The sequence below is a fragment of the Rhamphochromis longiceps genome, linkage group LG3 (assembly GCF_057381845.1).
Source record: "Rhamphochromis longiceps isolate RC_006_pf linkage group LG3, R_longiceps_female_GT1.1, whole genome shotgun sequence".
NCBI lineage: Eukaryota > Metazoa > Chordata > Actinopteri > Cichliformes > Cichlidae > Rhamphochromis > Rhamphochromis longiceps.
Window position 1 is genome coordinate 26,866,145 of NC_140559.1, and position 13,686 is coordinate 26,879,830.

Sequence of the window (13,686 nt, forward strand, 5' to 3'; positions counted from 1 at the left end):
AGAATTCAATGTCAAAAAAGGGCCTGAAAGTGGGTAGTTGAACCATTAAAATATATATTTATAAATATCTTAAAGTATTTCATATATGAAGTTAAAATTTCACAGCAATAATTATAAATGTTCTGATTTTCTACCATAAAATACTATAATGTAAATTGGAGGCGTCAAAGCAGAAGGTTTGATTTGAAAAAGAATTACTCTATGGTGTTGCAGAGTTTTAAAGGAATGGTGGGTAAATTACTTTTCTTAAGAGACCACATGAGCACCTGGTAATGCTGTGGAGGACTGTACCAATAAGCATATAAAGACATAAAATTAATATCGAGCACAACTGAATTCAGCTTATTGGCGTCGCCCTCGGCAATATTACCAGTCTGTTTTGCAGCCCATCCCTCTTTTTAAGCTTTAATTTTAAATTTATACTCAAATCAGTAAAATGCTTTTCAAAAACATTGTACATTTTGACATTTTAAATTTTAAAGTGACGCTTTTCAGTTAACAAGCTTTTATTTCGACTCCATGTTTATTTCTCACCTCTGACAGCCAGCCAGCTTCCTGGTGATTCTCCACCTCCAGATATTCTGCACTTGTAAAGTCCCTCATGGGACTTGTAGACTTGGTGGATGGTCATGTTTCCTGTTGAGCTTGTCCCAATGAAAATTATGAGGTGCCGTAAGGGACATTATTACTGAAACGCTCTCACACACACTACTGAAACGCTCTCACACACACTACTGAAATTTTACCTCTCACACACACTACTGAAACGCTCTCACACACACTACTGAAATGCTCTCACACACACTACTGAAACGCTCTCACACACACTACTGAAACGCTCTCACACACACTACTGAAACGCTCTCACACACACTACTGAAATTTTACCTCTCACACACACTACTGAAATGCTCTCACACACACTACTGAAACGCTCTCACACACACTACTGAAATTTTACCTCTCACACACACTACTGAAATGCTCTCACACACACTACTGAAACGCTCTCACACACACTACTGAAATGCTCTCACACACACTACTGAAATGCTCTCACACACACTACTGAAATGCTCTCACACACACTACTGAAACGCTCTCACACACACTACTGAAATTTTACCTCTCACACACACTACTGAAACGCTCTCACACACACTACTGAAACGCTCTCACACACACTACTGAAATGCTCTCACACACACTACTGAAACGCTCTCACACACACTACTGAAATTTTACCTCTCACACACACTACTGAAACGCTCTCACACACACTACTGAAACGCTCTCACACACACTACTGAAAATCCAAGGCATTTCAGTTGAACAGGAAGGCATTTCAGTTAAACAGGAAGGCGTTTCAGTTGAACAGGAAGGCATTTCAGTTAAACAGGAAGGCGTTTCAGTTGAACAGGAAGGCATTTCAGTTAAACAGGAAGGCGTTTCAGTTGAACAGGAAGGCATTTCAGTTGAACAGGAAGGAGTTTTAGATGAACAGGAAGTTGTGTCCAGACCAGGAAAGTGAAGGAAAAAGTGGTACACTTCAAACCACTACACAGATGTCTACTCAGCAACCTGCTAGTAGCCTAAGTGAAGCAGCCGCATTACTCAACAGTATATTATCCTCAGCAGAGACCATCAGAACTTTGTCAAATGCCACAGTCGTGGGGCAGCAACCTGTTGCAAGTACCAGTGTGGACGGACTGGATAGTCACTTAACATCCCTCTTTCCCTCACGTCAACGTAGCAGCTTGCCCATGCCAGCGACATCTACAGTCAGGAGAGAATGTGCACCTGCACCACGTTATCAAACTCGGCAATGCTTCGGCAGCTGGACATCAGGCACCAGAAGAAAAAGGTAGTTACAAAGTTTAATGAGTTTGTATTCACTTGCCTGAAATGGGGCCATATGTAATAGTCTGATATTTAATAATATACTGCAGGGCTCGCAAAATCACTAGCCCGACGTCCTGGGGCTAGCGATTTTTCCAGGCTACCAAAATCTATCTCTGCCCTGCCCGTCGGGCTATCGTAGGAAGGAAAAATATATGTCTATGCTTTTGCATTCTTTCGGAAATGTAGCTGGGTAATTATGTCATTGGCATCGGTGAGCCACTGTCAATATGTGACATATTGAAATCGCGTTTGAATTTGCGCTTGTTTTTTGCTTTCACTTTGCAATTATGTGTTATGCAACTGTGTATAGAGAGCGACAGTACTGATTGGTGAGTGATGATAATTTGTGCACCAATTCCTCTGACATCGTCTTATCAATCGTTAGCTTACTATGCAAACATGACAAGTGAAATCTCCCGCAGCTTAAACATGTGAGAGGTTGATTGCGCAGAGAATCGCTGAGCGTTATATGTGTGTGTGTGTGTGTGTGTGTGTGTGTGTGTGTGTGTGTGTGTAAAAGCAGCAGGATTTATATTTTAGTTCTGCTGAGCCAAATAAGACAGGTCAGGGTGAAGAAGTGACAGCCAAAGAAAAACTTACCACAAAACGGAAAAGTTATGACAAATCAGACTATAAGGCAAAAAGAAAGTGCAGCTTTATGGTTTCATGGACAAAAGAATTTCTGTGGCAGCAATATGACGAGCTAAATAACCAGGGCTGCACATAAGTGGTCCGCAGGTGCGCATTCGCTGTCAAAACAAAAGACACGCACAAGATAAGAAGTTGCAACGCGTGTTTGCGTACATAGGATTTTCTGGAGGACAGACATTTGTTTAGAACTCTTAAAGATGTCGAAGAAGCTCCTTTAAGCAATTACTTTGGTTTTCCTCCACCTCCAAAGAAATGTCAGAAGGAGTCCGAACCACAAAAGAAGCACGTATTCTCGGAAAAGTATAAAAAAAAGTATATAAAATTAACCCTTATGTTTGCCTAACTACAACAATTTTGTCTATGAAAGCATTCTGTGTAGGGGTTTGGATAGTGTTCTGCTGTCTGCATCTCAGTATTATTAGTTATCACTTGCTGTTGTTTATGGTATCTAATATTTATATTTCAGAGCTATGGCCCAGCAGCATGACCATTTCAACAAAGATGTTATACTACTTCCAACTCCATCATGGGGAGTAGTGTGCAAACAAGGTTCAAAATTATGGTTACACAAACATGGGCACATCCTCAGTGCTTTTGAATTCCAGAAGACCTGGGACAACCAAACTGTCGTGAAACACCTCAAGGAAAGCTTTGGTGAACGCCTTCCAGAGGATGTCAGGTAAAATACTATTGTTTATTGTTACTGTGTGTATTCATGTAATGACTTGTACTTAAAGATAATATACCAAAGTAAAGAAGTTTAAAATATCATTCATCATTATAAAAACATATGACTATACCAGTAGAATTTAAGTCATAAAAGCATACACACAAACAGAACAATATATAATAAAATATTTAACTAATACTTAAAATATTTAACTAATTAGCAATTGCTGTTGTCCCTATTTATTTTTTGTAGCCTCGAGTTTCTAATGGCTTGTGGCAATAAGCTGGTGTCTCCAAAGCTCCAAGTTGGTCAGGAGCTGAATGGGATGCTGATCCTAAAGGTTTTTAAAACCAAAGCCCTCTATGTAAGGCCATCAAGGACACTTTTAGTAAGTTACTAAAAGAATGAAAAGTAATCATGATTTGGGAAAAAACATGTCAACAATTGGGCTTCTAACAAAATAGAATATATTTATTTAAAACAAGTGTTTGGGAGCAATCAATATGGATATTTCTTATTTTAATCTTTTTAAGATAAGCTATAATTACTTGCTTTTGATATATGTTTTTGGTCTTTTTCTGTTGAAGAGTGAATCAGATGAAGACAAAGATCCTTCCCACATCAGCTCCAAATCAGCATTAAGCAGTTGTGCAACTGATAAGGACAGTGACAATGATTGTTTTGAAGTTGATAGTTCAAAAATCCAACAAGACATGAGCAGCCAAGTCACTACAAGGTTAAGAAGTCATGTTAAAGGTGATAACCCTGGCACTAGCAGTGATGAAGAAGATGATACTGGGACCAACTGTATTCGAAGGAGTGTTGGTAAAAGGCAACGAGCAAAGCAAGGAAGTGATGGGAACAGCATTTGTGATGAAGGCTACATGGCAAGAAGTGATGACAAACCTAGCACAAGCAGTCACAGCAGAGATTTCAATGCAAGAAGTGAAGACATCCCTGCCATGAGCGTTAATGATGAAGATTATTCTTCATATTTAACTCTCGTGGCATCGCTTTCTGGCGATTCTTCAGATGATGAGGATTTAAATCAAGCTATAATTGCGAGCTTGGAGAATCAGATGTGAGTAACAAACATACAGAATTTGAGTTTGAGACATAATTTGGGCTTTCCAGAATTGTCAAATCAATATAAACCTTTAAAGCTTTAACTCTCTATGATCAGTGTGACACATATTCTCAAATTCTGTAACATGACTACATGGCTGATATATTTTATTTTCTGTTTTATTTTCTTTTTTTAGTGCAGAAAAAGTCCCTGTTCAAGAGATACTGCTGGAACTATCAAGCAAAATTGGCACAAAACAGCAGTGCAAATTTAATATAAATCGCTCTGCTGTGTGGGAGGGAGCCTTGCGTGGTTTTCAAAGGCTATCTTATGATCCCAACTTGATGATCTGTGTGAAATTCTCAGATGATATGGGGAAAAATGAGGAAGGGGTTGATTTAGGTGGGCCAAGGAGGGAATTCTTGAGACTATTGATGGACACCATTGCCAGGTCAGCCATGTTTGAGGGGAAAGAAAACTGCAAGAACTTGGCTCTTGACAGTACTGGTAATTACCTATTTTTCTAAGATTAATAGTGGGAACTGTTTAACTGATATTTATTTTTACAGGCAACATTACTGACAATTTTGCTTTTCCTTTTATTCTGTTGCTTTGCAGCTCTCAGAGGGGACTGGTACTACATCTCTGGGAGAGCCATTGCAGTGAGCTTGGTACATGGTGGTCCACCACCTAACTTTCTGTCACCAACAGTATTTTCCCTTCTGGTTGGAAATTCAGCAAATCCAGCCCTGGAAGACATAGCTGACCTGGAACTCTTTGAAAAAGTCCGAAAGGTCTCTATATGTTTATTTTATAAATCTTATAGTGAATTGAAAATAGTTTGTGTTCCAGTTTTCTTTTGCAGGGAATGTTTATCCGGATCAGTCTGGCCATTGCTGAATGCCAAGTTTTTATATTTTGCTGATATATTAAACTAAGATTCAGTAGATAAGGGTAGACAAAAGAGTATATTTTATCATTTTTTTAAGCACATTGTAAACATATTAAAAAAATATGTGTAGTCATTTGACTTCCAATGTACGCGCGGGCATATTGTGATTGTGTAGACCACTGGTGGCTGGGTTCCTTCTAATAGGTTATAAGACTACTGAGTAACTTCCATAACAAGCCCTTCCTCTGCTCTTTGTGATGCTAGATATCTCAAAGTACAACCCTTGAGGACCTTGAAAAGTCAAAAGAACCTCTGCTTGATTACTTGGCCAATGCAGGATGCCTGAGGCCTATGCGTTCACTAAGAGACAGGGATCTGCTGGTACATGATATTGTCATGTTTCAGGTCATCCACAGGGTTCAAGGTCCATTTCAAAGGTATTTTGGTATTCTGTGTTTTTCAGATTAATTAAAATGTGATAAAAATCTTACCTATTAATCAAAATGGCCAGTTAATAACCTAGTATAACTGATTGTGCCAAATTGATAATATACAATTAACTTAGAAGCATGAAATTGCAGAATTATTGAATAAAATTTCTTTGTGCTGTTTATCCAGATTTTGTGAAGGTCTGAAAACTCTTGGGGTTCTCGAGAAAATGAGGAGGCATCCAGACAGTTTTCGCCCGCTGTTCTGCTATGAGCCACATATGCTGACTGCTGACCAGGTGGATGATCTTTTCAACATTCATCTATCTCCAGAAGGAAGCAACAGAAGAGCTGCTGAGGAGACAGTTGTTACCTTCTGGAGAGACTATCTCCAAGATGCAGAAGGTAATTGTCACTTTAGTGCACAATAAATAGATGTAACGATTTATAGGTTAGCATTTCTGAAATCTTTATTTTAAATAACATACTCATATAACAATAACACCACATTACCCTCTTGGTTGTAGTAACATTTTTACATAGTTCTTTGAGACTATTGAAAGATGAAAAGCATGCTCTATAGTCATTGCAATAACAGTCATTAAGATTCTTGCTTTAGATTTGTACTCACTGACAATTTATGTTGGCCAAATGAAATAACCTTTTAACACTTTTTTCCTTCTCTGTTTTATGCAGAAGAAGAAGGACCTTCCAAATTACAGAAGATATTGGCCTTTGCAACTGGAGCAACTGCAGTGCCACCTATTGGCTTTTCCCCAGCACCCTCGATTGAGTTCATTCATAGAGGAGACGATGACTTCTCTTCTACACCAATTTTCCCTCTTGCCAACACGTGTGTTAACTGCATTAGGCTGCCACTGCATGTTTCATACCAGCTGTTCAAGGAGAAGTTTGATTTTGCATTAGGTAACACTTACGGCTTTGGCAGGGTATGAACACATTATGCTGGAGGAGTTTGCGTGTTTCTCTTTTGTATTGGTCTCTCTTTTGATTCAAAGTGAGTATTGAGTATTAACTTGTTAAGGTTTTAATATTTCCAAATTTACCTGCTTCAGTCAAATTGATGTTTTAAGACATCAATTTGACAAGAAGTGATTGTTCTTCAGGATTCATACAGGTAGATACCAATTGTTTAACAGCACGTCAGAAGTTAATTTAGATTGTTGAGTTTGAATATACAAAATTTGTGTCACTTTACTCATTTCATGTGTATGTCCATCGGTTTTTGATTTGGTTGTCTTTGTGTCTGTTTATTCTTCTGCCTGTGTCAGTTTCTGTTTGACAACAGAGCTGTCATTTTATCATTTTAAAGAAAATGGTTTCAATATGTTAGTTTCGATCACATATGTTTTCTGAAATGTTTTTTTTATATATCTTTTTTTTATTTTTTGCAAAATATTTTATTTAATGTAGAAGGTGTAAAAGTGAAGAAAACACATCTATTCCATGATTTCCATCATTTTCTAATGGATTCACTTGTTGAATTATGTTCATTGCAGTCTCATTTATGTTGATGTCAATAGCTGGAATATTGACATTATTGTTTGTTTGAAGTTCTGGTAATGGCCCTTCTTCATCAACGCCATAATAGTTATCAACATGAAAAATGTCATTTATAAATGACAGGATTCCCACATTGTTTGTGACACCTGTATGCCACAGCTGAAGAGGGGTCTGTCCTCCTTGTGTAGAGAGACCATGGTTGTTCCACTGATTGACAAATTCTGTTAATGCTCTTTCAATCCTTGGCAAATAAACATAATGCAGACAAAAAAGATGTAGCTCATTCAGTGAATCCAACATACCCTGTTCTTCCATAAAGTTAAAGATATTTATAAAGTGTCTTGATACAACTCTGTTGAGTTCTGCCCACAGTCTTTCAATTCTTTGGTTATGTACTGAAACACCTGTAATAACACTGCCTACTCCTCTTCTCTGTAACATAAAACGAGCAACCTGTATATTTTCCATACCATGATCACACCTGACCCTTAAGGGCAAACCAAAGTTTTGTATTCCTTCCAAAAATAATGACAAGACACTTGAGGCTCTGTTATTGGATAAGCAACGTAAGTATATGATAGTTCGGCTGAAGCCATCAACACAGCCATGCAGGACCAAGCGCCATCTAATCAATTTGTGGTTGCCGTCAAAATGCCTGTTGAGAGATCAGAAAGCATTACTACAGTTCCACATGTTTGTTCATATTATTTAGTAGTGAATTCCTGACCCTGTACTTAAACAAAAACTAGAGGTTTCATTTTGTACATTTACTTCAACAACAGCACACCTCTGTCTCTCACACACACACACACACACACACACGTGCACACACATACACACAGTGGCATAAAATGTCTTTTTCCACACTACGTTTACCTGGCACAATTGATGTTAGAGATTAAAATTGTGATGTAAAATAAAGGATTAAACAACTCAACAGTATATACATTAGACAACATCTAAATTGATGTACTATGAATCCCCCAAATATTTAACATACTTATATCAATTTCAGTTTTTTTGGTTATTGTTATTTTTTTATTATTATTATCTTATGCTGATCATATAGATTAACTTCAGTAATGTTTTGAATGAAGGACCATTAATTTTGATGTATTGTGTTAATACTTTTAAACACAAGGCCTGATCATTTGTTTCAAACCAGTGAACTTACCATAAGTGGTTGGGGGCCTGAACACTATAGATCCTTCGCCTTATCGCATGACGACGTCTAAATGCACGTCCAATAGGATCCACTTCCTGTAGACTTTGTCTGACCCTCCAACGTTGAACTCTTAAGCCACGAGATCTCAGACTTCCAAGAATGTATACTTCCCCTGCATTTGGAGTGTTCTGTAGGATATCCGTCACAAGGCCATTCAGTTCTTGATTTGAAATATCCACATAGCTTAATGGCTCAACTCCCAAAGTTTGTCTGTGTCTGTACAGGGTTCTTCGACTTATTCCAAAGCATGATGCAATTCTCTGCCATGTCATACCAATGGAAACAAAGTGAGAAATCTGTTCAGCAGATATAGTGTATCGTGGCCGACCTGGATGACCACTCAAGGTGGTTGGGGGTAACAATCTGTGGGTCACATAAGCAGATCTCTGTCTAGCATCATATTCATGTAGCAAGCTGCAAAAGCATCTATACAAGGATTGTAGTAGGTTGGTGGCAACCCTATTATTGGGATCATATCGAGATACAGCAGCAAGAAATTCTGATAGAGTTCGTGTATGATCATCTAGCTCTCTATAAAGCCGCTCTTGTCTGATATTGTCCGAATTTTCATTTTGGAGCGCCCCAATACATTGCAGAGCACAAGTAAAAAATCTTTCAACATCTTCTTCATTGGTTCTCACCTCAAAAAACAAAGAAAGTATGTAAAAAATGACAAGGATCTGATGTAATTTCATTGTAGATGAGGTACTGTCAGACACAGTCTTTCCAGATTATACGGGCAGCTAGCATAGCCAGGATGCCCCGACTTGTTGCAATAGGCTGCTACCCTACAACAATGTTTGGATAGTCACTGATGAAGGCAAAATATTTTTCAATTATACCTCTAACAGACTGTTGTCGACGTCACCGCGGTGTTAGCTGTGCATTAATGTGTTATTTGTTTTTCCTCACCTTCCTGTGCAGCTAAAATGCCTTCCTGTTCAATTGAAATCCTCTTGGTTTTCATTAGTGTGTGTGAGAGCGTTTCAGTAGTGTGTGTGAGAGCGTTTCAGTAGTGTGTGTGAGAGCGATTCAGTAGTGTGTGTGAGAGCGTTTCAGTAGTTTGTGTGAGAGCGTTTCAGTAGTGTGTGTGAGAGCGTTTCAGTAGTGTGTGTGAGAGCGTTTCAGTAGTGTGTGTGAGAGCGATTCAGTAGTGTGTGTGAGAGCGTTTCAGTAGTTTGTGTGAGAGCATTTCAGTAGTGTGTGTGAGAGCGTTTCAGTAGTGTGTGTGAGAGCGATTCAGTAGTGTGTGTGAGAGCGTTTCAGTAGTTTGTGTGAGAGCATTTCAGTAGTGTGTGTGAGAGCGTTTCAGTTGTGTGTGTGAGAGCGTTTCAGTAGTGTGTGTGAGAGCGTTTCAGTAGTGTGTGTGAGAGGTAAAATTTCAGTAGTGTGTGTGAGAGCGTTTCAGTAGTGTGTGTGAGAGCATTTCAGTAGTGTGTGTGAGAGCGTTTCAGTAGTGTGTGTGAGAGCTAAAATTTCAGTAGTGTGTGTGAGAGCGTTTCAGTAGTGTGTGTGAGAGCGTTTCAGTAGTGTGTGTGAGAGGTAAAATTTCAGTAGTGTGTGTGAGAGCGTTTCAGTAGTGTGTGTGAGAGCGTTTCAGTAGTGTGTGTGAGAGCATTTCAGTAGTGTGTGTGAGAGCGTTTCAGTAGTGTGTGTGAGAGGTAAAATTTCAGTAGTGTGTGTGAGAGCGTTTCAGTAGTGTGTGTGAGAGCGTTTCAGTAGTGTGTGTGAGAGCGTTTCAGTAGTGTGTGTGAGAGCGTTTCAGTAATAATGTCCCTTACGGCACCTCATAGAAAATGCCATCCTTATAGAAGAGAGCTGGAAGGCTGGCAGACAGTGTCTTGTTTCTACAATGCAGAGTTACAGCTTCACCCTCCAGCACATGAGCAGGGCCCTCCAGGATTACTGAAACAACTAGAAAACATTTTACCACATTTTTAAAGTGTAAATGTTTACTTAATCTCTTTATCAATTTGTTGGTGATCCATCAAACTTGAGGGTAATTATTATAAACACTGAAAAAATGATTTTGCAATGCCATTTATACTCAACAGTTTCTTTTATGTCCAAGTGGAAGGAAGCCTTGGGCTGGACCCAGGACACATTAAAGAGATTATACATCTCGGCTGCCTTGGGAGGTAGGGAGAGAGGGAAGTCTGGGCATATCTGCTCATACTGCAGGCCTCAAAACCCTCATGAGTGGTCAAAAATACATGGGCAGAGTTGCATTTTTTATTTATTTTTTTGTATTTAACTTTAGGGTATTTCTATTTGTGTTGTGGCTATGCCACAAATTAATTAAATAACCTAAAAAAAACCCCCCACAATGTTCCACTGCTAAATGGTTAGATCTAACAGAGTTTCATGTATAATTTAAAGGATACATGAACTTGAAAGCAAATACCTTCTCCATTTTGATTTTCCAAACTGCTGTTTATCACCACCAGGGAGGTCTCTGGTGATTCTCCAGCTCCAGAGATTATACACTTGTAGAGTCCTTCATCAGACTTGGAAACATTGTGAAGGACCATCTTCCCAGAATAGCCAGTTCCAATTTTCAGGTCATCTTTATAGAAATCAGCTATGTGGTTTAGAAGAGCTCCTTTCTTTTTACAACGCAGGCTGATAGTTTCGCCCTCCATGACAGGGAAAGGTGGACTCTCCAGGATCACAGAACCAACTGAAACATTTAATAAATGTACAATAAAAGTTCAGTCCTGAATTCAGATTATACAAAATTGCATTTAATGTGAATTATACATAAAATATTAGATAATGATATGCCATGTGGGGGGTTACAAAAATAGTTCATACATATGGTAAGAAACAAGGGGGAGATTCAAATTCATGTGACAAACTACTTAAAAAAACACACGCACAGGAAAAACATTCCCAGACATCACTGTGGCCATATTAACCTAACATGTATTAGACAAGAAAGTGGCAAAAGATAATTCATCATCACAAATATCTAATACTACGGCTACTTGTTCAGTTATTATACACAGCAAATTCAAAAGTGTTAAATTTTTTGGTGTTAATAGTCTTCTTGCAAAAGTAGAGTTAATTTTACTCTAAGCAGAGTCACATTCTTTTAATGTAACTCTGAGGTGTAAAATGATAGTAGTTAAAATCGAGTGTTAAAAATGAGTGTTTCTCTGTCAAATCTGGAGGTGTTAAAATGGAAACATTAACTCTTGACCTCTTAACTCTGAACTCCTACAGGGGCTATGACACCAACAGAGTAAATTCACAGACTCCGCCCCCAGCACGGCTCCAATCGAAGCTGAAGTGAAGCCGTTTCAGAACATTTTGCTCTACATATTTGAGTTGTTTGCCATGCTTGGTAAGTCATTTTTTCAAAGATTGTTTCAATTATTATTATGAGCTTTTACTTCTGTGGCTCTTTGGAGTTGAGACAAAGCTGTGTGAAAGGCATTAGCCATGTTGCTCGCTGATAGCATAATATTCTGTTTTAGCTAGCTGAAAGGTATTGTTTGCGGGCAAATACCACAGCCTTGAAAAAAGCTTGCATGTGAATTTTCAGTCAAACTTTTGGTCAAATACACCTAAAACAATGTCTAGAATGTGAAATGTTGGTATAATGGTGCTACTTGAAGCCTGAAAACGATCGCCCATAAAAAAAAAAACAATAAAAAAAAAAACGAGCAAACAGCAGTAGCAGACGTCCTGACTGGGTTCTACGTTAGCATAGATCCCTCCAGAGTTTTGTGCACACGGTTTAGGTAAAAATTAAAAAGGTTGAGGTTTTACATTTAGTTCAGTATTACCTGTTGCCTGTGTCTTTGTCTTTTGGGAAAATACTTTACACAAGTAATGGCTCAAAGAGGATTCCTTTTTTTTTTACTGTGCTGCAATTGATTACTGGATTATTTGTGCCATTAATTAGTGTCAACTAATTTTTATTCAATCTCCGCACAGGATATGCTTGTGAAGATGGAATATGGGGGAGAGCAGAAGTGCGTTGAAGTTCCACAAAGGGATGAATGAAGGACATGCATATTGTATTGAAGAAATAAGTGATGAGAATGCTGTTATTTGCATTTACCATGTCAGACCTTTTGATAAACAAAATTCTAATGAAAGTGAGAACATGTATACTGTTACATCTTTCAGAAAATGTTTTGAAATTGTGGTGCACAGTTCAGAATAAATGTTTTTCAAAAACCATTGCGTCTTTTTAGTAAATGTTTATTTCCAAAAGAAATTTCTAGAAGTTCAGAACAGTAAAATTCCCGCTTTTTAGAATGAATTAGAAGATAACTCTTACGTAGTTAAACTAAAATACTCTTTGAGAGTTAATATATAAACTCTTAACACCAAGTGTTAAATTATCAACTCCAGACAGATTTGGTGTTTAACACTAAATCAGAGTTAACGTACCAACTCTCCAAAAAGAGTTAAATTAACACTCTCTGGTGTGGACCCATATAGACACTTTAATAGTGTTGAAATCAAATCCGACAGTGTTAATTTGGACATGCTGGATTTGCTGTGTACCTGCAGTGCAGGTTATTCAGTTTTGTAACTGTACAATCGAACAATATGCTGGTTTGGCTTCCAAATGGTCTAAAAATATTAATAATACTACTGTAATCAAAAGATACATTCCAAGGCTCTTGCCACAATACTACATGAAAACTACACAAACTTGCAAATTTAACAGCTACTATAGCTCCACATAGTGTAATAAACAAAGTTATATCTGTAACTGTTTAGTTAACCTAGGAAAAACTGCATTACCCTTGATGTTAGAATTAGTTTTTGTGGCCACGATAGAGTTGTTACTGTAATTGTTTTAAATTACTTGTATCAGAACCTGAGTCATACTTAACTCGAATTTCTTGGATAATGAATGTATTTAAGCACTTATAAGACATTTAACTGTATCAGGGATATTGAATGACAGACTTCCCAAAAGAGAATATTTTAGATATAATGGCATATGTATTATGTGATCATCTTCATGTAATTAAGCTATAAGGTCAACCAGACTTAAATTCTCACCTTCAGTCATAGGATGAGAAAGATGCTCCTGTGACACAGCTTCACCTGTATATAACAGAAAATATTCTGTAACCATATAATTTAGTACCGTATTTTTCGGACCATAAGGCGCACTGAATTATAAGGTGCACTGTCTGTGTTCATACATAAGGCACACCAGATTGTAAAGCGCATTACGCGGGAAACAGTCTAATAAGTCAAACTTTATTCAACTCATTCTTCTTGCTTCCTCCACTTCCATACAATTGATTCATGAATTCTCTCGCAGCTGCCCTATTCCGATGTTGTTGCAGTATATTA

The 13,686-nt window shown here is 38.0% G+C and overlaps 2 protein-coding genes across 2 annotated transcripts; one reads left to right on the forward strand and one right to left on the reverse strand.

Annotated features, from left to right (window-relative positions):
- Positions 1-1,477: 1,477 nt before the first annotated feature.
- Positions 1,478-7,217, forward strand: LOC146673726 (uncharacterized). The gene is made up of 9 exons (XM_085391157.1): positions 1,478-1,864; positions 3,020-3,232; positions 3,476-3,611; positions 3,811-4,304; positions 4,486-4,796; positions 4,908-5,083; positions 5,446-5,618; positions 5,800-6,014; positions 6,306-7,217. The coding sequence occupies exons 1-9, from the start codon at positions 1,497-1,499 to the stop codon at positions 6,563-6,565; spliced, it is 2,346 nt and encodes a 781-aa protein (XP_085247283.1). The 5' UTR covers positions 1,478-1,496; the 3' UTR covers positions 6,566-7,217.
- LOC146673727 (uncharacterized) lies at positions 7,035-9,309 on the reverse strand. Its single transcript, XM_085384600.1, has 2 exons — positions 8,308-9,309; positions 7,035-7,788 (listed from the first exon to the last, which is right to left on the reverse strand). Exons 1-2 carry the CDS (start codon positions 9,051-9,053, stop codon positions 7,035-7,037), a joined length of 1,500 nt encoding a protein of 499 aa, XP_085240726.1. The 5' UTR covers positions 9,054-9,309.
- Between the last annotated feature and the right edge of the window lie 4,377 nt (positions 9,310-13,686).